General features: G+C 39.9%; 4 protein-coding genes across 5 annotated transcripts in view; 2 read left to right on the forward strand and 2 right to left on the reverse strand.

The window, feature by feature from the left end:
- Positions 1–75: 75 nt before the first annotated feature.
- Positions 76–5,859, reverse strand: LOC139949744 (uncharacterized). The gene is made up of 4 exons (XM_071948271.1): positions 5,629–5,859; positions 4,304–4,457; positions 2,954–3,096; positions 76–2,072 (listed from the first exon to the last, which is right to left on the reverse strand). The coding sequence occupies exons 1-4, from the start codon at positions 5,687–5,689 to the stop codon at positions 1,897–1,899; spliced, it is 534 nt and encodes a 177-aa protein (XP_071804372.1). The 5' UTR covers positions 5,690–5,859; the 3' UTR covers positions 76–1,896.
- A 1,401-nt stretch (positions 5,860–7,260) lies between these two features.
- LOC139949679 (uncharacterized) lies at positions 7,261–12,210 on the forward strand. The gene is made up of 4 exons (XM_071948150.1): positions 7,261–7,414; positions 8,748–8,919; positions 9,371–9,483; positions 10,422–12,210. The coding sequence occupies exons 1-4, from the start codon at positions 7,354–7,356 to the stop codon at positions 10,538–10,540; spliced, it is 465 nt and encodes a 154-aa protein (XP_071804251.1). The 5' UTR covers positions 7,261–7,353; the 3' UTR covers positions 10,541–12,210.
- Positions 12,211–12,871: 661 nt separating this feature from the next.
- Positions 12,872–26,688, forward strand: LOC139949677 (cysteine-rich motor neuron 1 protein-like). 2 transcript variants are annotated; one of them, XM_071948145.1, is made up of 11 exons: positions 12,872–13,813; positions 14,106–14,136; positions 19,039–19,239; positions 20,345–20,539; positions 21,428–21,622; positions 23,267–23,461; positions 24,190–24,384; positions 25,230–25,421; positions 25,559–25,783; positions 26,056–26,238; positions 26,486–26,688. In XM_071948145.1, the coding sequence occupies exons 1-11, from the start codon at positions 13,748–13,750 to the stop codon at positions 26,488–26,490; spliced, it is 1,683 nt and encodes a 560-aa protein (XP_071804246.1). In that variant the 5' UTR covers positions 12,872–13,747; the 3' UTR covers positions 26,491–26,688. The 2 variants fall into 2 exon arrangements, with proteins under 2 accessions (XP_071804246.1, XP_071804248.1); XM_071948147.1 differs by lacking the exons at positions 21,428–21,622; positions 23,267–23,461.
- The window catches only part of LOC139949680 (putative peptidyl-tRNA hydrolase PTRHD1), a 54,674-nt gene continuing 46,564 nt past the window's right edge, over positions 19,348–27,457 (reverse strand). Inside the window, exon 5 of the transcript XR_011787564.1 lies at positions 19,348–19,371. The gene's annotated coding sequence lies outside the window, so the exon portion shown is untranslated. The remainder of the gene's footprint in view (positions 19,372–27,457) is intronic.

A 27,457-nucleotide genomic window follows, 5' to 3' on the forward strand; every position in this document is an offset into this window, starting at 1 on the left:
GTAGCAGGATCGTCCATTGTCGCGAAGGGGGTTTACAGAAGGGGTAAATAAAACAATCGAATCGGATGGGTAGAAGTTTGGTTGGTAAGTATAGCATTTTATAACATTTTAGTCTCAACTTTACACAATCCCTTCTTAAAAGTATGCGTTTTTTTTAGCATTGTAGACTGAGGTATAATAACCCCAACATGCTTGCCTTTTATGAAATTAAACCACACACACCTCTTCATGATCGTGGATGGTTCAACCCATTTGCGTCAATTGCTACCTCATCAGTATGACTACCACTCTACGTACTTGTATGACACCAAGGGCCTAGTAATAACAAAAAAACATTACTCAGACAAATAATCAAATCAGCAACTATGCAAACTTTTCGAATTTAGGAGATGAAGTACTAAGCGAGCGAAATATGACGGATGCTACAGCCTTGAAAAACACAAACAGAATTGCCTCCCCCCCCCCCCGACTCACAAGCTAGGCCTACCCAAAGTTGTAAAAATAAATGTTACGTTGAAATGCGTAACAGTGGGATTTTTCATGAAACAAAAATGGCCGAATAATGATTAGGCCTACTCACAACCTAACCAGCCACAAGATGCAACAAATCATTCACAAACAACCCCCTCCCACACAGTTCCACGCCCCCTGTTTTTTCTGTCAAATTAATTAATTAATTAATTAAATGCCCAGACGTCATGCTCTGTCATTATACCTAAAAGCCATGGACTATAAATATCTCTTACACAAGCTCTTATCAAGAGCCCTCTCCCATTCCGTCCAAACCCAACCCTCCCCTATTCACAGGTCTTACAACATAAACAGAAACCTTAAACAGAGTTATAGAAACACACTTTTCATCTGAAAATCAATAAAAAATCGTTGGAAAACAAAACAAATAAACCACAAAGTGCCATTAGATTTCTAAAAGTACAGTTGGCTTTATCTCAAAGTCAATAATATCGATGGAAAACCAAACAATACTGTGGACTACATTGGGTATTAAAATAAGTAAAGAGTTCGTCGTCAGTCAATCACTAATACGTCTTCATCACTGCTTTAATTATAAAGTTGTGGTAAAAATCTTACAAAATGATAAATAGAAAACACCATGTTAAAAAAGTTAGCAAAATATTCTCATCCTTGAAGTTACTGATTTGTAAACTAATCCCGTGATTTAAATTGCGTGAATAAACGATCAACGGTACAAACTTTAACAAAACAGTTATAATCTAAAGCAAGTTAGTTAAGTCTAATCAAATTAACGTTGACAAATTAGTCAATTTATAATAATTACTTTTGGGTGCTTTCCCGAGTTCTGTGACAAAATAAATACACATGGCTTCATAACTATATTACCCAATAATGGGATATTAATCTCTGTCCAAACAAACAAACAAACTGTGACTAACTCTGACAGTACGAATCTACACGGAACAGTCGGTTTGTACCAACCCAAAGTGATTGTTCGACTAGAAAATTACTGTCTTTCCAAATTGAAAGACAACATGAAATGCTGGAAACATGTTTTATTAAAACTTCCTAAACAATTAATGGTAAACTGATATGAAAACATTGTACTCGATTGTTTCAAACACCGTAAAAATTGTTATTAATGTGACCAAACGTAATTTTCTTTTTCTGACAATTTGACAATGTTGGGGGAATAGTTTAAAGGCCCTGTCACACAGGAATAACGACAACGAAAACGAGAAAGATAAAAATGCACGCCCTCGACTGGTTGAATAAACGTGGGCATATTCTGGGTGGAGCAATTTAACCAACAGAATGCGTTTTTGTTGCGTAGTTATCGTTATCGTTTTCGTTATTGCTGCAGTGTGACTTGGCCTTAAGTCAGAGAATAGACTCTACAGAATAGATTCGTGACTATTCTCCTTAAATGGGTTCATTTTGGAACTGTTGGTACTGTCCTGGTTTGGCATGTTTGGGGGTTTTGAAGGCTTCTGGCATGCCTGGTAGGGGTGGGGGTGGTGCTGGTTGGGCTGAAGCGGTGTAGTAACCCGGTGTGGCATTAACGGTCATGATGGGTGCTGGGCGTTCACAAGGGTGTGCTGAGGTGGGAAAGACATTATGAAAAAATGTTAGTCCAACACCTACAAGTTAAAAAAAGAAATTATGCAAGTCGCCAGACACACAAGGCCTGAAGGCCACTTCAAGGTGTAGGCTTCAATCAACTATTGTTTCAGGGGTCGTTGCCAACTCCGATCCTCCTTCGGCTGGAACATGGTTACCCCCTATACAGCATATGCTTGAAGACATTGAACACTATTGGTAATTACTCAAAAATACAGTAAGTGAACAACTTACTTGGGAACGAGCAATGGGGAGCTTTTAATAGTATCATTGTGAGGAATGGCTCCCTCTGAAGTAATAACGTTTTTGAGAAAGAGGTAATTTCTCAAAATATTAAAAGACTTCAGGCCTGAAGTCTTTTATTATGCAATGTGCAATAGGGGTGTTTTTTCTTTTACATGCTCTTGCAACTTTGATGACCAATTGAAGTTTGTTTGTTATTATACTGAGTGAGAAATACTGGTCTATTACAATTACCGAAGATGTCCAGTGCCTTAAAATGGTTTGATAATTTTTTTTTTTGAGGAAGGATTCCCTTTGAAGTGATACGGTTCGGATCATTTTTCACCCCACAACATTTGAGTCTAAGAGGCGATTCATGCTTGAATCGCTTCTCAGATTTCTGAGAAAAATAACAAAAGTTGCAGATGACAGCAGTTAAAGAATAGACTTTTAATTATGAATTACACCAGAGATCGGCTGTGAGCCCACGTACATAATCACCTTTGACCTCGTCTAATTTGACATGGCCTTTAGGGTACTGGAGATTCACAGTTAAATCTGCAGTGAGATTCACAGTGTATACATCTAAAGCCAATACCTGTCCCAGGGGACCAGTCTATGTTCCATTGAGTCTTACCGATAGTCGTAGTGTGGACACGAGTGCTGACTGGGTAGCGAGGGGGCGCCCTTGCACAGCAGACACAACAAGCTATGATCGATGAAATGATGAGTATAAGCAATATAAGGCTTCCACCTATCACACCAATAATGGCTGCAGTACTGTGGAGAAATAAAACCAAATGAAATATAGGTTTAAAACAAGATATTTGGTTTGCGGTAGCACCATGTGTGTGTCTACTTGCCAAGTAGATTTTGTCATCAGTGAACTATTTTGCTATTATGATGTTCTACTACAGCGGAGGATATTTCGGATTTCTTGAGACTTCTCAGTTGTGAAAAGAACTGTCATGTCTAAATGTATACTTCGCGGTAGTAGAATAATTTAGCAAGACAGTTCTCTAAAAAAAATCTACTTGGCAAGTAAACACACACGGTGTAACCGCAAACAAAATTTGATACCTTATGCATGCAATGTCTCAAATCCCATATAATGTACATTTCCTTGTTTTAACATGTACACTTTGTAACACATTAGCTCCAGTGTAATAGGGAAATCTGTCCCAAAGATTCTGTCCCCCATGGTAAAATTAACACGGGCTGAGGATGATTCAATAGAGGGCGCTATCAGAAGAAGTTTGTACACAGCTCCACCGCATGGGGTGACAGAATCTCCTGCCATCACACCGGGCAACAAATACACTGCTTTAACAAACTTTAGACACACACATTCCATTCTATGCAGTGACAACAACATCAAGCTAAAGTCCCCGTAATTGTTTTGTCCAACTTTTAGATATAAGTTTGACACAAACTTTGAACCGCAGTCGTTATCTTCTATAAACTCTATAAACAGAAATTATTATCTTAAAGGGGTCGATCTATTCAATTATATGGAATAGCAAAGTATCCCTTTAGAAGGATGAAGCGGATATAGTATAGTATTCCTGCGATATTCATTATTTGTAGTGTTTTTTTTTTTATTTTATAGAAAAGTATAATATACCTGAGATAAACATACTGCAGGTGTCATATTATAAATCAACACACATGAAACATGCATCTGTCTTTAATAGTAGTCGTATAGAATAATAATATACCTGAGATATCCATGGGTGTAGCCCAGTTCTATAGAATAATACCTGAGATAATTATGTATATAAATTGTAGCAGACTTCACTTCAGATATCAATAATTGTAGAAGTCGTATAGAATAATAATACCAGAGATATCCATACGTGTATAGTAGTCGTAAATAATAGTATAACTTCCGATATCAATTGTAGTATGCAGTCGTATATAATATATAATAAATAGTATCCATGCGATATTAATACTTGTAGTAGTATAGTAGTCATCAATAGTATACCTGAGATAGCCATAACTATAGTATTCGTAGTAGTCACAACAAAATTGGAATTCTTTTCCCGCACTACAGCAGTAAAAATCATCATAGGCGTCAAAGTCCTTCGGGCAGACGAATCCAGAACTATCACCCACAGCAGGGCATGAATCACCATGCACTAAAGATAGAATGGGGAAAACAGTGTATTGGAGGGGTGAGAGTCATTGCAGAAATGTCTGAAACTATTAGGAACCAAATTTATGAGGTATTTTGAAACGATGGTATTCCCACATTTTGGTAAGCCCTGTGGTTTAGATTTCACAGAGTTTTAAGGAACAGTGTCCTCAGCACTAGGAAAGTATATCACTGAGCTAGCTTTCTTTACAAAAAAAAAACAGGTAAAGAAAATAACAGCTGATTTCCTTCACCAGGCTGATTTACAAGTCTGGAGTTTCCTATCCTGGGCCCAATTTCATAGAGCTGCTTAAGCACAAAATTTTGCTTAAGCAAAAAAATCCGTGCCTAGTAAAATCAGATTACCGGCCAAGACTCCACTCAATTGTTATGCTAAGTAAACAACAGCTAGATATCAGTCACAAGCAATGTATATGGCATAAAATGTTGGCCAGTAACATGTGTGAAATAAGCAAGCTATTTTCGTGCTTAAGCAATTTCTTTGCTAAAGCAGCTCTATGAAATTGGCCCCTGAATGCAACCATCTTGTTTAGCTCACGTTCAAAACAACGTAACCCCAAAACGAGGTATGAAGGGGTAAATTTGAATCTGAGAAGCGTTACCGCGTAACGATTCTCAGATTGTATACATTCATGTAGGATTATTCCTCTTCCTGCATGAACATTTCTGCTCCGGATTTTCGGCAATATTATCTCAAAAACGAAACCACCTGTTTGAATGTCATTTTCACAGGTTATAGTTCTATGGTAGGCCTCTATCTCTACAACAAGGATAAAACAAGCAATAGGTTCCAACACTGTAAAAAAAAAAAAAAATTAAATCCGTAAAATTGACGGTGCTTTACCTGGCAGCATAGGGTGCCAGGTAAAGTGCAGTAAATTTCACAGTGGGTGTTTTGCAAACGACCCCTTCAAGGCCCAATTTACCAAATTTCCTTAGTAAAGTTTACGGTGATTTAACAGGCACCCTCTCCCAGGAAAAGAATCGTAAATTTTACGGGATTTTTTTTTTTTTAAGTGAATTACTCAACGTATCCAACCTTGTATTACAAGTTTAGCATTAACTTCAAAGGCAACGAAGGTGTATATAGGCCTACCACATATACATTTGCAAATCACCAATGACATGAGTTGATCAACAAATTTTACAATTACCTGGAGAGAAGCAGATGCCACTAATCACCAGAAGCACCAACACACCAATTGAGAATGCCATTTCAAAATGAAAGCTCGGTTAGATTTGGGTCTCAAAAGTAGAAAACCACAAAACAAACCGTTCAAATCTCACCAACTAAGTTATTATGAACGGAAAGCTACTTCGCACTTGAATTTTACCAAAAGATTGCGTTTCAGAGTATATGGCGTTTCGATGACGCAAAGGTTTCTATACCTCGGACTTTGCTCTTCCTTGTTTACTATTGCATTGAGTTCGAGGTTAGAGATAACATCACCTTTATTTTGGCAGATTTATGTTCGAAAAAACTTTGCTTGTATAGAAACAGAAATGTATAAGTGACAGAATCAAAATGGAAACTGACTAGTTTACTTTATCAGTCTGCCAATACCGTCAGTTATCAGAGAGTCCCAAACCTTGATTTTGCTCTACTGGAAAAAAAAATACTTATATCACGAGCGTTGAGTAATAGGGGCCTTGGTATTAGTAATTCTAACAAATCAACACAGATTTCCGTTCAGAATCCAACCAAAATAAACACTGAAACGAAACTAAAATAATGTATTTAGTTTCAACCACGTATACCAGTGAGCTTTGACCTTTGACAACTTGCTAAGCACACGGAAATCTTGTTTAGAAAAAACAGCTACCAGCCAAGATTCCATACAGTTTACATTGTTGCGACTGGTTGCCCACTTATGTTTTTGCTTAGCAAAGAAATTTGTTAAGCAGTATTTTCTGCCAAACAGATTTATGACATTGGGCCCGATGGTGACTAACAAAGTAGTTTGTGCTTATCTTTTAGTTTCAATTATGTTATCGTATACATTGTGTTGAATTAAAGTGTTTATGTTTCATTTATGAAGAAATTTTGGGTCAGGCGTGAGCATTATAAAACTTGATTTTTTGATCTCGTTTAGGTAGCCTATCTTTTGATACCTTTTGTAGATCAGGTTTTTTTAGCCATGAAATGAATCCCTATTCACAGTGAAAGAAAAGATGTATGTAATGTAATTTACCTGTAAAATTTTCAGCTTCATTATTCGTCAAGTTTATGAGAAAAAAAGTGAACACCACAGAGCGATGTTTTCAGAAGAGTCGCGTTAATCCGTTGTACATGCTTAAATAATTTCTCAAAAACTACAGGGTATCATCAAGTAACATTTTAATGGAAGCTTTCTACCACCATTGTCTTTAAACCAAAGTTGAATGTAAATCTGTGTACGAACAAAAAGTACTTGGATCGGTCGAGTTGGTCTCTGAAAAGCGTTTGTAACAAATTGTTACAAAATGCAAATGGTTAGAAAGATGTTTGAAAAGTAGAATATAATGATCCACACAAACATGCCTCAAAGTTGCACGGTTTTCCATTTACTCTGTTAATTAACACCTTCGGCTATTTCATGGAGGAAAAAACTTGACTCCACACAATGGCGTGCCGTGTTAGTTCACGACCGTGTCCCTGTATCAGTTTTCCCCTTTGGCTGATAATCGTTTAAAGTACATCATGTTGTTTTTCAAGTTAACAATCATGTCTGGTCGAAGTCTGTTATCTGAATTTGTTATGAGCCAATTTGACATGAAATACCGAACAATATCGCTTGTCATCATTTCAAGCTGATAATCATTTAAAATATTGGTTCACATAGCATGGGCCGGTGGAGTTGAAAGTATTTCTTGTTACACAACTGAAGGCCTATATAGAAATGGGATCGACAACTTGTGTTTGCTTATTTCTGGCTCTTGGCAGCGCACACATTTCACCAGGTAAATCATTCCTTCGATACAATACGAATCTCGAATCATTCGCAGCCTGGTATTAGGTTATAGTATATAAAACAACAGGCTCTTGTTTGCTTTATGAATCGGTACATAATGCCAAACAAACAGGGCCCAATTTCATAGAGCTTCTTTAGCAGAAACTATTGCTTAACAATTTTCTGCAAAGTAGAAAGCAGCAGGATACCACAAACAATTTATACATGTGACATGGCAGTTTGGCTCGTAACCTTATTCCAGTAAGCAACATTATATTGTGCTTAAAGGCAGTGGACACTATTGGTAATTACTCAAAATAATTATTAGCATAAAACCTTTCTTGGTAACGAGTAATGGGGAGAGGTTGGTTATAGTATAAAACATTGCGAGAAACAGCTCCCGCTGAAGTGACGTAGTTTTCGAGAAAGAAGTAATTTTCCACGAATTTAATTTCGAGACCTCAAGTTTAGATTTGAGGTCTCGAAATCAAGCATCTGAAAGCACACAACTTCGTGTGACAAGGGTGTTTTTCCTTTCATAGTTATCTCACAACTCAGACGACCAATCGAGCTCAAATTTTCACAGGTTTGTTATTTTATGCATATGTTGAGATACACTAAGTGAGAAGACTGGTCATTGACAATTACCAATAGTGTGCATTGTCTTTAAGTAAGCAACTCTATGAAACTTTGGCCTGTTGTGTGCTACTAATTAATGATTGATTTCTGATACATAAATTAACAGGAGGGTGCACGTTTACAATCAACATAAACACTTCATATAATTGAAAGCGAGGTAGGTTGGCCTCAACAGACACACAGAAATAGTCTGGTACCCGATTACTAAGCAACCGGCCTTTCATCAACTGAAACCATTGTAAACGCTAAGTCCTAAACACATTCTAAACACAATGCAAACGACTGACGTGTCAAAACTAATCGCGTGAAGAAGTATATAGTTTTAACAGTGAAGAGAAATTTTTTTTTACAAATAATCATTTTTCCTATAAATTAGGTCAGACTATTCAGTCCCTCCAGACTCGCTTTGGCTACATTTAATATCAATGAACTCATCTGCTGATAAAGCCTTCTCTATTTCTGGCCTTAAACTCTGGAACAATATTCCTCTGCAGCTAGCTCAGATCACTTGACACGGTTTCGCCATTCAAAAAACTTATTAAGACTCACTTGTTTCCAGTAGTTCTGTAATATCATTATCCTCTTTGTTTCTATATTACAGCGCCATGATATATCCAGATGGAATGGCGCTTTATAAGTCTCATTCTTAATGTTATATTAATACTTAATACTTCAGCGTTGATAATTATATTCTTTATCTGAAGTATATGGAACTATATGGACGTCCTGCCCAGATGTTTGGGATGTGAGAGATGTTCCTGGATTCGACTGCCCTCAGTCCTCCGATGCCTCGGATGATTATTTCTGCTGTGATGCGGGACAAGTTTCACAATATTGCTGTGACTACTACGACTACTACAATTATGGATATCTCAGGTATATTATTCTATACGACTAATCTCAGGTATACTATTCTGTACGACTATATTCTGGGTATCTGAAGTATACTATATTCTATACGACTACAAAATTATGGATACCTCAGGTATACTTTTCTATACGACTACTATACTAATACTACTATTATGGATATCTCAAGGATTATTATTATACGACTAATTATGGATATATCAGGTATACTATTCAATACGACTACTACTACTTTTCTCCCGACTCGCAAAACGGATTAAGCAAAAATTCCATAATATATAATTATTTCATGTATATTATTTTGACCTCACATTCGAGATCAAATTTACATGAAATAATAATTATATGCAAACATGAACACTGTCTACGATTATTTTGTCAGCTCTATACCAATCCTGTATAACACCTTTACGTCCAAAACTGCTATCCTACCTCTGATTTATTCTTTGGTCCCCAGCACTGAAGCAGTTATTGGCATCGTGATAGGCTGCATCTTTCTGGCATTGCTGTTCATCACATTGGTCATAGTTTGTGTCATCTGCAGCTTATGGGTCTGGAATCAAATAGCCGGTAAGATTTAGGACCAAAAGTAGCTTTCTGTTGAAAGTTTTTATGGAAAAGAACCTTTGCCATTTATATTTATTTCATTTCTCGGGCAATAATGCACATTAATAAGGTATAAAACATTTAGGTATATATACACAGCCATGAGCAATTAAAATACAGGAAGGAAATAAACAGCTGGAGTCCGAAGGGTTGCCTAAAAGAAACATAGTCCTGTCTAGAGGCTCTCATCACCAGGTGATCCTAAAGAACATAATATAAAAATGACACAAACAGCAATATTGTTTACAATGCACATTTTGATAATAAATCCACAACATAATATTTCGTTATTAACAATACTAATAATGTGGTCTTATATAGCGCACGCATCTACCAAGGTAAACCTATATTCTCAATGCCCTTGAAGAAAGAATATGTTTATTTGTATACAATATTTTTTAAAGACCAAGTTTAAAACGGTACAGCGGTGCCAAAAATACAAGGGAAAACCCCTTCTCTTTATAGTCTAAGTACCTTTAACAACACAATGGACCAACCGCTTTACGTCCCTTACGAAGGACGAAGCAATAATGGAATCTCCTTGCTTAAGGACACAAGTGTTAAGGCCGGGACTCAAACCCGCACTCTGCTTAGTAGAATTAGGCCTATATATACCAGAGGTTTTGAAGCAAAAATTAAGGGCTGGACAACTTATAAATATAGATTAATTATTTGTTTAAAGTTTTTACGATGTATTTTGTAACTTTTAATGTGTTTTTTATAATGAATCCAACCCGAATATGGTTGCCATATGGATCCTTACCTTACCTTACCTATGTGCTTTGGTAATAAAACAAAACATAACACAAGCTTAAGAAAATAATGATAATCGAAAAATTCCAAGATTAGCAAGTAGTTTGTAATATTCATATTTAATTATTGTACGCACCTGTTTTTCCTAGATCGCAAAACGTCAACGAGGAATCCGACAGCAACGTCTGATGTTCCATCTTATACCACTCCGGGTAGACCGCAACATAGACCAAGAAACTACAGATCACTCCGTAATGATCCCGTGTAAAACAAGAATTACTCTAGCTCGCGTAATAATATAAAGTTGTTTTGGGGGTTTCTTTTTCAGAAGATGGTAAGATCATTGATCGAAACGTCGAGTTGAAATCACCCCAACTCATTGCGAGAAGGTCATTACATGGTGTTACCGCAAACCTTTCCATATCGTATTTCCACCATGCAAAGTTTCAAATCCTACTGCAAGCATTATAAAATGCACTGCAGCCGATTTCACGATCTCGAGTTAGGACGAGTTACTACTCCTAACTTAGAATTAATCTTAAGGTTTACATGTTACAGTGCAAGGCTGTGACTCGTCCTAAGATTAACCCTAAGTTTTTTTGCACAAATGATATTTGCAGATTGTGTCACACCCGTCCTATAAATCACTGACCTGTTTTGATTTATACCCCCCTCTCTGATGTGTGACATGAGCCGACCAGTATGTACAATGTGAAGACAATGGATGTATTAAAATGTATCAGCATGTGGCCCTCACTGCAGGAATAACAACAAAAACAACAACAACAACATTATTTAGAAAACAACAGGGGTACAGGGGTGCTTAATCTCTGGTGGGACTTTCCAGTTTCCCCCTTTGATTACGTCATTGACAATGATGTAATTTACATATGTTTCTGATTATTGAGCCAATTGGTTAACACTTTTAATTTAAAACAACCTTTCTCAAAATATTGGTTGCTTTAACACGTGCAAAACTGCAAAGCATTTATACAATCTATCTTTAACAAGTAACGTTTAAAGGCACCGGACAACAAATTACTCAAACAATCTATTTAGTGAACGGAACTTTCTTGGTAACGAGCAATGGGGGAGTTCTCGATCTAAAACATGGTGTGAAACGACTCCCTCTCAAACGTATAGTTTTCGAGAAAGAGGTATTTTTTCACTGGACACATTTTGAAAAAAAAACTTGCATCTAGGAAAGACTTCAGACCTGAAAACCTTTCTCATGCATCTGAAAGCACACAAATTTGTGCAACAATGGTGTTTTGTCTTTCAAAATTTTCCTCCAACTTCGATGACCAATTGAGCCCTAATTTCGAAGGTTTGTTATTTTATGCATAAGATGGGAAACACCAAGTGAAAATAATGGTCTTCGATAATTAACAAACGTGTCCAGTGCGTTTTCGCAAGATTATGGTTGCGTCAATCATAATAGCCAAAATCTATCTCGTTAAAAAAAAAAACCAAAGGCCCAGCAAAGTATTAATAATGTATACAAAATATTACGATGAACCATCACGTGACCGGATTATTAATATAGATTTTTCAAAAAAATGATCCTGAGTGAAAGGCATTGAACTTCATCTTGGTAACAATCGAGTTGAATAAAATGAAATCAATACAGCTGGCCTTATAAAGTTTACATAAGTCGATACTCAAGCTATAAATAACGGGGACAAATAGCTAAGGTAATTGGTAATCGAATAAGTTCCAATGAAACCTGAGACAATCCGACATTCAAGGCATTTTGCCTGGTTTAACAAAAAAAAAATAATATTGCAGTTATAATGTTTTGCTTAAATGGTATATGCAAGCAACGTGTATCGAACAAAATAATCCATTATATTGTATTACCTAAAGGAACACGTTGCCTTGGATGGGACGAGTTGGTCTATAAAGAAGCGTTTGTAACCGTTTGTTATAAAATGCATATGGTTGGAGAGATAATTTAAAAGTAGAATACAATGATCCACACAAGTTTGCCTCGACATTACGTGGTTTTCCTTTTACTGTGCGAACTAACACGGTCGGCCATTTATGGGAGTCAAAAATTTGACTCCCATAAATGGCCGACCGTGTTAGTTGACGAGGTAAAAAGAAAACCGTGCAATTTCGAGGCATGTTTGTGTGGATCATTGTATTCTACTTTTACAGCATCTTTCTACCCATATGCATATTATAACAAACGTTTTTCAAAGACCAACTCGACTGATCCAAGGCAAAGTGTTCCTTTAATGATGCAAAGCAACATTTGTTTTTGAGTATCATTTCCAAATGAATTAAACAAACAGTTATCCTAATTATTTGTGTTAAATAAATTATTTTAATGACACAGAACATTGATTTCTAATCGACGCTCAATGAATTCTCTCTTGTCGACCATTATTATTTAAATATCAAATATGTATGCAAAACTAATGTGTAAAACATCCGAGTGCTTGTTTTTGATAGTGGGCTGGGTTGGAGGGGTTTCCAAAGGAGGGTTTTGTAGTTGGGGTTCTGCCGTACATCTCTTGCTTCATGTTGTTTTATTTATTTATTTATCTATTTATTTATTTATTTATTTATTTTAAATCTTTAGACATACACAATAGTTACAAGTTGTACAGTGGCTGTCAAGGTTAAAACAAAAGTATAAAAACTGTCATCAAAAGATGTGTAAAGCCAGACCCCTCTAAACGATAAAAATATAATTATACAATATAAAAATGTTTTGCTCAAATGGTACTCCATATCACTAGTTGGTAAACCGCCTTACAGCCCAAAAGTTCCCAACCGTCTTTTCATTAATAGGAACTCGTCTAAAAACTCTCGGGTGAGATTTGACCCAGACTCAAACAACAAAAATAGCAACAAAAACCACAAAAACAACGACATCAGCAACATCAGCATCAACAGCAGCAGCAGAAGCAGCAACGGCATTAAACAGCAACAGCAAAGAAAAACAACATCAACAACAACAACGACAACGACAACAAAAACAGCTGAAACAACAGCAAAAAAAAATTTAAAAAAAATAACAGCCACAGCAACAATAATAACATCAACGATAATGACAACGTTAGCAACAGCGACAGCGACAGCGACAGCAACAGCCACAACAACAGCCACAGCGACAGTCACAGCGACCACGACAGTGCCGGTGACAACGACAACAACACGACAACACGATTATAACAAGGAATGCATCCAACAGCAACGTTGTGTAACCTTTAAAAAACCAATGCCACGGGGTATATTTTTAGAAGCAAACAAAACCACAGCATTGACGTAATTGATTTCAGGATACAAGCCAAAACAAACTTATTAGCGGAATTAACCTACATACTGTCCCAACAACAGAATACTATTTGAAAAGGAAAATGGGAACAAAGAATTCGATATAACACTTTAAATAGAGAGCTATCTATTATTAAGTCATTTGTTCACAGAGTTGTTGGTAAAGGGAGATTGATACCATAATATCAAGATGTGGAAGATTTTGTGTCTATTAGTGATCGCACAGGGCCTGAAACAGTCCAGCCAACAAGCTACGGTAAGATTCAATCAATTATGACAATTAAAGGCACTGTGTGCAGGTTTGGTATTGTCAAATGCATCAAATAACAAACGAATGATGAAATTCATTTTACTGGAAATGGTCTTGAGTTTTGACATTTTAGAACAAGCGTCTCCTTTTTTTCAGAGATGTTAATTATGACAAGTTTATCCTTCAATTATAGGTCAATTTTGTTTTCAAATTTTTCAAACATTCAACATTGTTCAACTTTCAATAATAATTTAACTTATCAATATGTCCTGCAGTATTTTATAACTTTGTTTTTCAGACGGAGTACCCAGCAAAAATCCCTTATGGTGGTAAGTCAACTTTATAGCATTATTTTCAGTGCATTTGATTTCTAGTTTGAAGTTCTGTTTTGTTTTTACTATTTTTGTATAAACTAATTGTAAGTAAATGTGTTTTATATTTTAAGCCACGTCGAAAGTATTTATTGTTTCTCCTGAAGAAAAGAACCGGTTACCGACTGAACGTTTCGATCAGTATGCTATAATGGTCTTCATAGGTTAAGACACAAAAGCCTCTGCTTCACCTTATACCCATTACTGGCATTGTTCAGCCATCGGTAAAGTCTCATGTGACAAACTCAGGAATATTTTTCAGTGATTTCGTGAATTAAGTCTTTTTTTTTTAGCCAATAATTGCAACAGTATAAATCATGTCTTTTTAACGCACGTTTATGCAGTAAGCCGTGTTTGTTTACCCAATACCCACTATAGGTCACGTGACGCACGGAGCGCAATCGGTCTATTAGAGCCTCCCCTATAGTACCCACAGTGCAGCTCAGCCCTACCACCCATCCCCAGGAATTAAAGCCTCCCCTATACCCACAGTGCAGCTCAGCCATACCACCCATCCCCAGGAAATAGAGCCTCCCCTATACCCACAGTGCAGCTCAGCCCTACCACCCATCCCCAGGAAATAGAGCCTCTCCTATACCCACAGTGCAGCTCAGCCCTACCACCCATCCCCAGGAAATAGAGCCTCCCCTATACCCACAGTGCAGCTCAGCCCTACCATCCATCCCCAGGAATTAGAGCCTCCCCTATACCCACAAAATGCAGCACAGCCCTACCACCCATCCCCAGGAATTAGAGCCTCCCCTATACCCACAGTGCAGCTCAGCCCTACCACCCATCCCCAGGAAATAGAGCCTCCCCTATACCCACAGTGCAGCTCAGCCCTACCACCCATCCCCAGGAATTAGAGCCTCCCCTATACCCACAAAATGCAGCACAGCCCTACCACCCATCCCCAGGAATTAGAGCCTCCCCTATACCCACAGTGCAGCTCAGCCCTACCACCCATCCCCAGGAATTAGAGCCTCCCCTATACCCACAGTGCAGAACAGCCCTACCACCCATCCCCAGGAATTAGAGCCTCCTCTATACCCACGGTGCAGCACAGCCCTACCACCCGTCCCCAGGAATTAGAGCCTCCCCTATACCCACAGTGCAGCTCAGCCCTACCACCCATCCCCGGGAATTAGAGCCTCCCCTATACCCACAGTGCAGCTCAGCCCTACCACCCATCCCCAGGAATTAGAGCCTCCCCTATACCCACAGTGCAGCTCAGCCCTACCGCCCATCCCCGGGAATTAGAGCCTCCCCTATACCCACAGTGCAGCACAGCCCTACCACCCGTCCCCAGGAATTAGAGCCTCCCCTATACCCACAGTGCAGCTCAGCCCTACCACCCATCCCCAGGAATTCGAGCCTCCCCTATACCCACAGTGCAGCTCAGCCCTACCACCCATCCCCAGGAATTAGAGCCTCCTCTATACCCACAGTGCAGCTCAGCCCTACCACCAATCCCCAGGAATTAGAGCCTCCCCTATACCCACAGTGCAGCTCAGCCCTACCACCCATCCCCAGGAATTCGAGCCTCCCCTATACCCACAGTGCAGCTCAGCCCTACCACCCATCCCCAGGAATTAGAGCCTCCCCTATACCCCCAGTGCAGCACAGCCCTACCACCCATCCCCAGGAATTAGAGCCTCCCCTATACCCACAGTGCAGCTCAGCCCTACCACCCACCCCAGGAATTAGAGCCTCCCCTATACCCACAGTGCAGCTCAGCCCTACCACCAATCCCCAGGAATTAGAGCCTCCCCTATACCCCCAGTGCAGCTCAGCCCTACCACCCATCCCCGGGAATTAGAGCCTCCCCTATACCCACAGTGCAGCACAGCCCTACCACCCGTCCCCAGGAATTAGAGCCTCCCCTATACCCACAGTGCAGCTCAGCCCTACCACCCATCCCCAGGAATTCGAGCCTCCCCTATACCCACAGTGCAGCTCAGCCCTACCACCCATCCCCAGGAATTAGAGCCTCCCCTATACCCCCAGTGCAGCACAGCCCTACCACCCGTCCCCAGGAATTAGAGCCTCCCCTATACCCACAGTGCAGCTCAGCCCTACCACCCATCCCCGGGAATTAGAGCCTCCCCTATACCCACAGTGCAGCTCAGCCCTACCACCCATCCCCAGGAATTAGAGCCTCCTCTATACCCACAGTGCAGCTCAGCCCTACCACCCATCCCCAGGAATTAGAGCCTCCTCTATACCCACAGTGCAGCTCAGCCCTACCACCCGTCCCCAGGAATTAGAGCCTCCCCTATACCCACAGTGCAGCTCAGCCCTACCACCTACCCCAGGAATTAGAGCCTCCTCTATACCCACAGTGCAGCTCAGCCCTACCACCCGTCCCCAGGAATTAGAGCCTCCCCTATACCCCCAGTGCAGCACAGCCCTACCACCCGTCCCCAGGAATTAGAGCCTCCCCTATACCCACAGTGCAGCTCAGCCCTACCACCTACCCCAGGAATTAGAGCCTCCCCTATACCCACAGTGCAGCTCAGCCCTACCACCCGTCCCCAGGAATTAGAGCCTCCCCTATACCCCCAGTGCAGCACAGCCCTACCACCCGTCCCCAGGAATTAGAGCCTCCCCTATACCCACAGTGCAGCTCAGCCCTACCACCTACCCCAGGAATTAGAGCCTCCTCTATACCCCCAGAGCAGCTCAGCCCTACCACCCATCCCCGGGAATTAGAGCCTCCCCTATACCCACAGTGCAGCTCAGCCCTACCACCTACCCCAGGAATTAGAGCCTCCCCTATACCCACAGTGCAGCTCAGCCCTACCACCCATCCCCAGGAATTAGAGCCTCCTCTATACCCACAGTGCAGCTCAGCCCTACCGCCCATCCCCGGGAATTAGAGCCTCCCCTATACCCACAGTGCAGCTCAGCCCTACCACCTACCCCAGGAATTAGAGCCTCCCCTATACCCACAGTGCAGCTCAGCCCTACCATCCATCCCCAGGAATTAGAGCCTCCCCTATACCCACAGTGCAGCTCAGCCCTACCATCCATCCCCAGGAATTAGAGCCTCCCCTATACCCACAGTGCAGCTCAGCCCTACCATCCATCCCCAGGAATTAGAACCTCCCCTATACCCACAGTGCAGCTCAGCCCTACCACCCATCCCCAGGAATTAGAGCCTCCCCTATACCCACAGTGCAGCTCAGCCCTACCACCAATCCCCAGGAATTAGAGCCTCCCCTATACCCCCAGTGCAGCACAGCCCTACCACCCATCCCCAGGAATTAGAGCCTCCCCTATACCCACAGTGCAGCTCAGCCCTACCACCCACCCCAGGAATTAGAGCCTCCTCTATACCCACAGTGCAGCTCAGCCCTACCACCAATCCCCAGGAATTAGAGCCTCCCCTATACCCACAGTGCAGCTCAGCCCTACCACCCATCCCCAGGAATTAGAGCCTCCTCTATACCCACAGTGCAGCTCAGCCCTACCACCCATCCCCAGGAATTCGAGCCTCCCCTATACCCACAGTGCAGCTCAGCCCTACCACCCATCCCCAGGAATTAGAGCCTCCCCTATACCCACAGTGCAGCTCAGCCCTACCACCCACCCCAGGAATTAGAGCCTCCTCTATACCCACAGTGCAGCTCAGCCCTACCACCCATCCCCAGGAATTAGAGCCTCCCCTATACCCACAGTGCAGCTCAGCCCTACCACCCATCCCCAGGAATTAGATCCTCCCCTATACCCACAGTGCAGGACAGCCCTACCACCCATCCCCAGGAATTCGAGCCTCCCCTATACCCACAGTGCAGCTCAGCCCTACCACCCATCCCCAGGAATTAGAGCCTCCCCTATATCCACAGTGCAGCTCAGCCCTACCCATCCCCCAGTAATAGACCGATTGAACTGCCAATGTTTACATTATGATCATGTGACCTATAGTGGGTATAGAAAAACACAGCTACACAGTAAAGACATGGGAAGACTCGTATACACCATTATTGGCTGTTTTTTCAATTAATCACACTTTTAACTAAAAACGGAGCCCTTTTTATTAAGTTGAATATTGTGACATTTGCTTAAATCACATTTGCTGTTTGATGTTCCCATCCAGTATTCTACTGCAAAAGAGATAATAGTTCTTTTGAGAGTATGGTTAAACCACGTAATTTATTGAGGTTTGAGCGAGCTCACGCGCCGTGGATTTTGCGTTGTGCCCGGCGTGAAGTTGGGCTGTGATAAGGGAGATCGCGAAGTTGTCCGGCCGACTCATAGCTGACAGCTATACCCCTTCCAATCAACTATTTTGAGGGTGAAAATAAAGGGATTTGCAGCTCCATAATGATAGCTGTATTGTAAATATTGGCAGGAAAATCATTACAATGAGGGCAATGTAAAACTACACTTTCCGTGCACAAACACATGACATCGTGTGAACATTCTCTTGGAATTTCCTATTTGGTGGAACAAAACCTAATTGTTGTCCTACTTAAAGCGTCCTAATATTTATAACTATCTAAATCATTGTGAACTTTCATTTGTTTTCATATCTTTCTAGGTTACTATGTATTCAGTAAACTACTAATAATTTGAATATACTTAACAAACTTTGTAAAATGCGGTGTGAAAAAATTTACATGTTTTTTAACAGGACTCGGGAAAGTACTGAGTATACAGTGCTAACACACATTTGTGTATAACCAAAATCAATAAACATTTGGATAGCTCAATTGGTAGAGAAAGTCACAGTTTCAAGTCCCGCTCTGGTTAGTTAATTCTTTGTTCACTATGATCCCATTTTAATTGCATATTGTTTAAGTTTACCCAACCAGTTTCCCTTGTGGATAATCATAATGTGATGTTTTTACTTTGGAGATTTCTTCCCATGCGTTAATAATTTGGAGGAAAGAATCTTACACGATCATGGAGACGAGTGGCAAGAGAACAAGTGTAAAAAATGTGCTTGCCAAAATGGAACCACAACATGTGACGTCACAGTGTGTGGAGGTATACCACATGAGAGCTGCGTAGAAAAATACACTTCGGTAGACCAATGCTGTCCAGAATATGAATGTGGTAAGAAAAGTCTTTAAGGATTTGTGTACTTTTTTAAGACAAATCATAATGTCCACAGATTTACATTAAACTTACTCTGTTTGAAGATAATGATGGTAGAAAACTTACCTTTAAGTATAACTTGCTGGGGTGCTGTAGTTTTGAGAAATGAGAAGGGGGGAAAAAGTAACAAAATAAATTTCGTCTGTAAAAACGGATTAACCAGTTTATGGTTTGTTAAAGACGCTATGTCAGATTTTCGGCCCCAAACATAAGAATTGGTCACGTGATATATTGTTGGGATCGCGACAAAAACTAATTTTGAGCACTTTATTTCACTGCTACTAAGAATTGGCGCACTTTTTCGAGCAATGACTCAAATGAAAGCTTGTAACTTTCTCGACCCCAATCAAAATACCTATTGATATTTACATCAAAATTTTTGGGCCAAATCGGCCAAAAATCTGACATAGCATCTTTAACCATAACTGGTTAATATGTTTCTACATGCTAAACCTGAGATTAAAATGATTTTTTCGTGGCATGTTTTACTCATTTCTTAAAAAACTACAGCACCTCAGCAAGTAATATTTTAAGGGAAGCTTTCTACCATCATTATCTTCAGACTGTTTAAGTTTAATGTAAATCTGTGGACATTGTGTAGAAAGTACCCAGACCCTTTAAAGTATTCAAGGAACTGGGCTTTTGTTTTGGCGGGGGCGGGGGGGGGGGCGGGTAAAAGATGATTTTTGTTTTCATAAAATGGAGTACTTCGAAGTGAAAAGTTTCTCAAAATGCATTATACTATTTATCCCAAAGCTGCTGTACTTCTTACCACGTAGGTTTCTGTTGACAATAGCGAGGTTTAGCTGCACGTTACGTGATCAAACACGTGAACGTCAGAAAATTGTGTTGTTTTTGGCAACGTGAAGTTACCATTTATCACGTCAGGTGCGTACGTGCAGACGTCATACGTGACCATGAAATAGGCCAAAGTGGTAACGTCACCAAGACACAACACAACTATGTGACGTTCACGTGTTTGCTCGCATAACGCGCAGTTAATCTTCTTATTAATTTCCAGAGTCATTACCAAACACTGCGTTTAAAATGTTTTGTTTTTAAGATTCTTTGCCTTGCATTGACGAACAAGGATTGTCACATAATGATGGAGAAGCCTGGGAACCAGACAACTGTCAACAGTGTAACTGTGTTAATGGCAAACTGAGTTGTAACCACACTATTTGTTCAGCTAAACCCCATGAGAGCTGTGTTGAAAAGCCCACTTCGGAAGACCAATGCTGCCCAGTATACCAATGTAGTAAGATGATTTCACTTTTTATTTCATTAAAAAACTGGACACTATTGGTAATTGTCAAAGACCAGTCTCCTCACTTGGTGTATCTCAACATATGCATGAAATAACAAACCTGTGAAAATTTCAGCTCAATTGGTCGTCAAAGTTGCGAGATAACTATGAAAGAAAAAACACCATTGTCACACGACAATTCAAGACCTCAAAATTTAATTCTGAGGTCTCGAAATCAACTTCTTGGAAAATGTCTTCTTTCTCGAAAACTACGTCACTTCAGAGGGAGCCGTTTCTCACATTTTTTTTTGTATATATAACACCCCTTACAAATATTCTGCCTTTTCATTGGTTTAGAGCGCGTCACATGATATGTCTTAGTTTTACTAAGATAGTGCGTCGTTTGCCGTGTGATAGTGCATCGTTTGCCGTGTGATAGTCCGACGACTATCACACGGCGTGAAGTACCCAGACGTCTTTATTCCCACCTCGAACTCAATCAGTTGTGCAGTGTATCTGAAACGCGCGTACAAGAACGTTACGTGTACGAAGATGATAAATAGTCTGTTGGGGTGTTATATAACAAATACTGCCCGCTTTCTCGTGCTATGGTTAAAATATACGACTCCCTCGGTGATCCCGGACCAATCCAGTCCCTCGGCTGCGCCTCGGGAAAATAGAACGCCCAGAGGATCACCTTGGTAGTCGTAGTTTTAACCATAGCACTCGAAGCAGTCAAAAAAATATTTGTATACTATCAACCTCTCCCCATTACTCGTTACCAAGTAAGGTTTTATGCTAATAACTATGTCGAGTAATTACCAATAGTGTCCACTGCTTTTAAAAGGTTACCCAACCAGTTTCTATTGTTGCTAACTATTTGATGTTTTTATTTCGAAGATTCTTTGCCATGCAAAGATGATGCAGGAATCTCACACAAACATGCAGAAGTGTGGAGCACATTGTGCACAATGTGTTATTGTCTGAATGGTATCCAGACGTGTCGCAAGGAAGTTTGTGCAGGTAAACCACACGAGAGCTGCGTCATAAAACAGTCTTCGGGAAGTCCCAAATGCTGTCCCGAGTACGAATGTGGTAAGATGTTGTAACATGTGTATAATTGGTTGTATAGCATTCAACTGAAAGGCAGTTGACACTATTGGTAGTTGCTCAAAATAATGTTTACCTTAAAAACTGTTTTGTTAATGATCAATAGAGAGCTGTTGATGTATAACACATTTTGAGAAACGGCTCACTCTGAAGTAACGTATTTTTTGAGAAAGAAGTAATTTTCCACGAATTTGATTTCGAGACCTCAGGTAGATTTTGAAATCTCGAGATCAAGCACACAACACAAGGGTGTTTTTCTTCCATTGGTATCTCGCAACTTCGACGACCAATTAAGTTCAAATTTTAACAGGTTTGTTATTTTGTGACTATGTTGAGATACACCAAGTGAGGAGACTGATCTGTGACAATTACCCAAGTGTCCAGTGTCTTTAAAGGCGATTTCTCAAAACATTTATTAGCATACTTGGTAACGAGAAAAGGAGAGCTGCTGATAGTATAAAACATTGTGAGCAACGGCTCCTTCTTAAGTAAAACGCAGTTTTTGAGAAAGATTGCAGACATTAAGCCTGTTTCGTGCATCTAAAATGCAACAGGGGTGTTTTTACTTTCGCTTTTTCAACAAAAGATCGTGGCAAGTGAAAGCAATTTACAAACGACATATATTATAAGAACCCCGTATTAAAACCATTAAGGCCTACTCATTGTAAAATTCGAGCAGAATCACAAACCAGACGAGATAAAGTGGGGGGAAGGAATAGTAAATAATAAACACAATTGTAGAATTTTTATTGTATTATATAGAGTGTTCCCGTTTTACATCACGTAAATGGGCTTTGTTATGACATCATTTAAAGGAACATTACAGAATTGGTTTTGCTAATAAAACAGTTGCTGGCAGTGTGAACACTTTATGTCATTCATCATAATACATAAACTGACAAACCTGTGGAAGTTTGGGATCGATCGGCCATCTGGGTCACGAGAGAATAGTGAAAAACCGATTACAAGTTTTGCATTGCATCGATGCCAAAATAAAATAAAAAAATGAATGAAACGCTCACTGAGCGATAAACTCCAAACGCAAAGTTAGATTATTTATTTCTCATCAAATATGACATTTCAGACAGAAATATTTTAAGGAATGTTTTTTACTATCATCATCCTTAGACCGTGTAGTTTTATGTAAATCTGTGATCTTCACGATTTTTGTTTCTTACCAATTCTGTAACGTTCCTTTAAGGGTCTGCATACGTTTGGTTTATAAATGTAGCAGACCTTGAATTTCATTTTTAAAAGGGCAAGACCATTTTCATTTTGCAAAGGGCACTTCCATAGGAAAATCATAAAGTCTATGGGAAACTGTTGTAGGGGCACCAAGGCCAAGACTAGGGGCAACGGAGGTCATGGCCTCCGTAACCTGCACGTAATTCCAGGCCTGATGTAGATACATACGATACAAATAACCCATGGACATTTCATTTTGAAAGGTGGTCGCTTTGTCTGAGATAGAAAAACACACAATCATGGAAGCGTATATTCAAATACTGAGGGATAGTTTGTATATGCAGTACTTCGAGTTTGAACGTTACCCAACGCTGCTCTACTTCTTACCGCGCACGTTTTTATTGACATTAATTTTTACCCAACGTTGCGTTTTCTTTTTTAAAGATTCTCTGCCATGCATTGACCAACAAGGATTGTCACATAACGATGGAGAAGCATGGGAACCAGACAACTGTCAACAGTGTTACTGTGTTAATGGCAAACTGAGTTGTAACCACACTATTTGTTCAGCTAAACCGCACGAGAGCTGTGTGGAAATACCCGCTTCGGAAGACCAATGCTGCCCAGTATACCAATGTAGTAAGATGATTTTATTCCTGTCAAATTAACGAATACGAATTGTACTATGATTAATAATATATAGACTTTGGGACTCTTGGTGGCAGCAGACCTATATTGTGTACCAGGTAAATTTCCATTGTTAACGTAGTTCTGAGCATGCGCACATTACCGAGAACAATGGATTTTACCTGATGCCACAAGTCTGCTGCCACCAAGCGTCCCAAAAGTTTCCCATTGTCAAACCAAGGAGAAAAACTCACTTTTCCTATTAAAAATGAACGACAAACATCTCAAAAACAATAGGGTTGTAGGAACTGAAGATACATTTTGCACTAAGAGTAATTAAACCAAGCCGCCTTATTGCTTATTTCGCTGTATTATAAGCCATTTTACTTGTGCCTGTGGATCTAGAGTCCTGAAGACGATCAGAGCATACTGATCGAAACGTTGTGCCGTTAATCACAACTTTTCAGAACTGAAACACTACTCAAACAGAGATAACTTTTCACATGGTGTTTACCACAATTCCTACAAACCTCTTCAATAGTTCCCACCATGCATAGTTTCAAATCATACTTCTGTATAAGACGTTACAGTATGACCAGTTCAAAGGTTTTAAGAAATACACAATATTTCCTTATTTTTGTTTTGCAAAAATTTTCACAGATTGGCTATTTTATACTTCTTACGGCGCACGTTTTTATTGACATTAATTTTTACCCAACGTTGCGTTCTGTTTTTTAAAGATTCTTTGCCATGCATTGACCAACAAGGATTGTCACATAACGATGGAGAAGCCTGGGAACCAGACAACTGTCAACAGTGTAACTGTGTTAATGGCAAACAGAGATGTAACCACACTATTTGTTCAGCTAAACCGCATGAGAGCTGTGTGGAAATACCCGCTTCGGAAGACCAGTGCTGCCCAGTATACCAATGTAGTAAGATGATTTTATTCCTGTCAAATTACCGAACTTACGAATTGTACTATGATTAATAATATATCCTTAAAAAATACTACACGCAATGGGAGACTTTGAGACGCTTGGTGGCAGCAGACCTACCAGGTAAATTTCCATAGTTTACGTAGTTCTGAGCATGCGCACATTACCGAGAACAATGGATTTCACCTGGTAAGTTTGCTGCTACAAAGCCTCCCCAAAAAACCCAATGACAAACTAGGCAGAAAAACGAATGTTTCCTAGTCATAAATGAACAACAAAAACCCTCAAAAACACAAGGATTGTAGGAACTGAAGATACATGTTGCGCTATGAGTAAGCCAAGTCCGCTTTGCCGCTTATTTCGCTGTATTATAAGCCATTATACTTGTGTCTGTGGATCTAGAGTCCTGAAGACGATCAGAGCATACTGATCGAAACGTTGAGTCGTTAATCACAACTTTTCAGAACTTAAACACTACTCAAAATAAGATAATTTTTCGCATGGTGTTTACCGCAAACCATCTCTAATAGTTCCCACCATGCAAAGTTTCAAATCCTACTTATGTATAAGACATCACAGTATGACCAGTAGCTAATGAGCATTGTAGACAACAACAATCTAAAGTTTTAAGAAATACACAGAATTTCCTCATTTTTGTTTTGCATCTACGAAGGCCTTTTGAGACCAAATTTTCACAGATTGGATATTTTATGCATATTTTGGGTTACACCAAGTGAGAATCTGGTATTTGACTCTTACCAAAATGTGTCAAGTGTGTTTAATGTACTATTAATAATTCAATCTGAACTAATATATAAAACAACTGCTCTCCCTATCTACAGCCTCCATCCCATGCCGTGCTGACGATGGAACTGAACATGAACATGGAAGTACGTGGGACGTTGATGATTGCAAGAGTTGCAAGTGCCAGAATGGTGAAGTGATTTGTATGGTCATTACGTGCCCGAAACCTCTGGGCAAATACCTGGCTGTAGCCGCCCCAGGACACTGCTGCCCACACTATGAACTGGAAGGTGAGTAACACAATGTTCTCAAAATTGATTGTCTCAAATGAATAGATGTTTCATGATTTTAAATTGAATCCTCCCTGGCAACGACTCTTGAAAACAAGACTAAACCTAATGTTGAACTTGTCATTGGTTTTGTCAAGGTTGCATGCAGGATGGGAAACACTATGCCCACAATGAGAAAACAAGTGATGATCCATGTACGTGGTGTCAATGCGTGAATGGCCAACTCTTCTGTAACGTGTGGTTCTGTCCTGACGCTGGTAACCCGCACAAGCTGCACGCTGTGAAACAGTCACATTCACCATGTCGACATCTAATACCACCAGGATCATGCTGCCCGGGCAAGAAGATTGTATGTGAACAACGTAAGTACTTGGACTGGTCTTGATAAAAACAGGCACTGACCTTGCATACACTGTGATTTCATTGGATGAACGTGATGTGACGTAAGCTTGTGAGACAGTCACAATCACGATCACCATGTCATGCTGCCCAGGCAAGAAGATCGTATGTGAACAACAGGTATTTGACTGGCCCTGATAAAAACAGGCACTGGTCCTAAATACACTGAGTAGTAATATTATACGGAGTTATGCGAAAAATTTCAAAAGTTATCTTTGTTATAAAAACCCCACAGCAATCTCAGAGTGTCTACCTAATGCACCAGCCGTACAGACACCATGCAATGACAACATGTGTTGGAATGCCTCGTGTAAGAATCACCCTAGCGCTAAGTGCACCATCAGCCGATGTGGCCAGTGTCACGTCATCTTCACTGACGATGCGGGAGAGGAAGTGGATTGCGGGAACAGCCAAAATGGTGAGTGCAACAGCGCCCTCTGTTGACGGTTACTGGAAACACTGAGCAAATTCGAGTGTGCACCATGGTTAACTAAAAGTTGACTAGAAGTTTTTACTAGGTGAAAGGTGAAGATCGGGACCAAAAAACTCATGATATTTTATCAGGATATGATTAAAAAATTACTTCCACAAATCGCTTTATATGTTCTAGTCTAGTCTAGTGACTCAAACTAATATTTTGTTGTTTCTCCTTTTGATTATTTCAGAGTGATCCGCACAGATAAACAACTTCCGGAGTACACCAAAAAGGCACAATACAGCGATTAAATATTCGGCAATAATGTCAAAAATAAACAGCATATAATATTATAATGGACCCGACTATTTATTTCTTTTTCTTGGGCAAAGTTTGTAGCGGTTATATTTTCCGTAGGTTGTTGTTAGCAACTGAAAAAGTAAATCAGATGAAAGTAGTTAATGCCCTGACGTTTATGGCAAGCCATATGCCCAATAATTCGATAAACACTGTTTATAACCGATTAACACTGTTTATCGCCGATAAACACTGTTTTTCGACCGATAAACACTGTTTTTCGAGATAAACGTTGTTTAACAATTGATAAACACTGTTTATCAACTGATAAACACTGTTTATCGAAAAACTATGTTTGTCGGTCGTAAAACTGTGTTTATCTGCGATAAACAGTGTTTATCGGTGATAAACAGTGTTTATCGAATTATTGGGCATATGGCTTGCCATAGACGTTTCGAACCTTGCAGAAACTTTCTCGAAGGCTAAATCACAACACAACAAACATGAACAGGTATAACTACATAAGCAGTGAAGCGGAACGACTTGAGAGAGAGAGGGCACAAAAAAAAAGCAATGGGTAAACAATGAATAGGCATATGTTACACTTGGGCCTACCTGTTCATGTTTGTGGTGTTGTTATTTTAGCCTTCGAGAAACACTCTACAATAGGGTTGAAACGTCAGGCCATGAACTATTCTTATTTTGCATTTATACCATTAGGTCATTTTCCCTTTGGTTGGTAAATTGTTTACAACAGCTTACTATATTTTCTCAGATTAAAGAAGGAAAACTATCATTTCCTAAAATAGTTTAGCAAACTCGTAATTTGTAAAAGGTTTCTCGGTATTTTTTTCTTCTTCGAAAAAGCAGCCACATTTTAAATTAAAGGAACGTTACAGAATTGGTAAGAAACAAAAATCGTGAC

Source organism: Asterias amurensis, chromosome 17 (genome assembly GCF_032118995.1).
Source record: "Asterias amurensis chromosome 17, ASM3211899v1".
Lineage (NCBI taxonomy): Eukaryota > Metazoa > Echinodermata > Asteroidea > Forcipulatida > Asteriidae > Asterias > Asterias amurensis.

Bases quoted from the DNA above. Each gene is read 5' to 3' on its own strand.
- LOC139949744 (XM_071948271.1), bottom strand. From the start codon at position 5,689: ATGGCATTCTCAATTGGTGTGTTGGTGCTTCTGGTGATTAGTGGCATC. The intron at 3,097-4,303 runs GTATACTATTGA...ATTTCTCCACAG, and splicing joins TATAGTTATGGCTATCTCAG to TACTGCAGCCATTATTGGTG. The intron at 2,073-2,953 runs GTAAGACTCAAT...TTCCCACCTCAG, and splicing joins TGTCCACACTACGACTATCG to CACACCCTTGTGAACGCCCA.
- LOC139949679 (XM_071948150.1), top strand. From the start codon at position 7,354: ATGGGATCGACAACTTGTGTTTGCTTATTTCTGGCTCTTGGCAGCGCA. The intron at 7,415-8,747 runs GTAAATCATTCC...CTTTATCTGAAG, and splicing joins CAGCGCACACATTTCACCAG to TATATGGAACTATATGGACG. The intron at 8,920-9,370 runs GTATATTATTCT...TTTGGTCCCCAG, and splicing joins TACAATTATGGATATCTCAG to CACTGAAGCAGTTATTGGCA.
- LOC139949677 (XM_071948145.1), top strand. From the start codon at position 13,748: ATGTGGAAGATTTTGTGTCTATTAGTGATCGCACAGGGCCTGAAACAG. The intron at 24,385-25,229 runs GTAAGATGATTT...CCCTATCTACAG, and splicing joins CTGCCCAGTATACCAATGTA to CCTCCATCCCATGCCGTGCT. The intron at 25,784-26,055 runs GTAAGTACTTGG...AAAACCCCACAG, and splicing joins GAAGATTGTATGTGAACAAC to CAATCTCAGAGTGTCTACCT.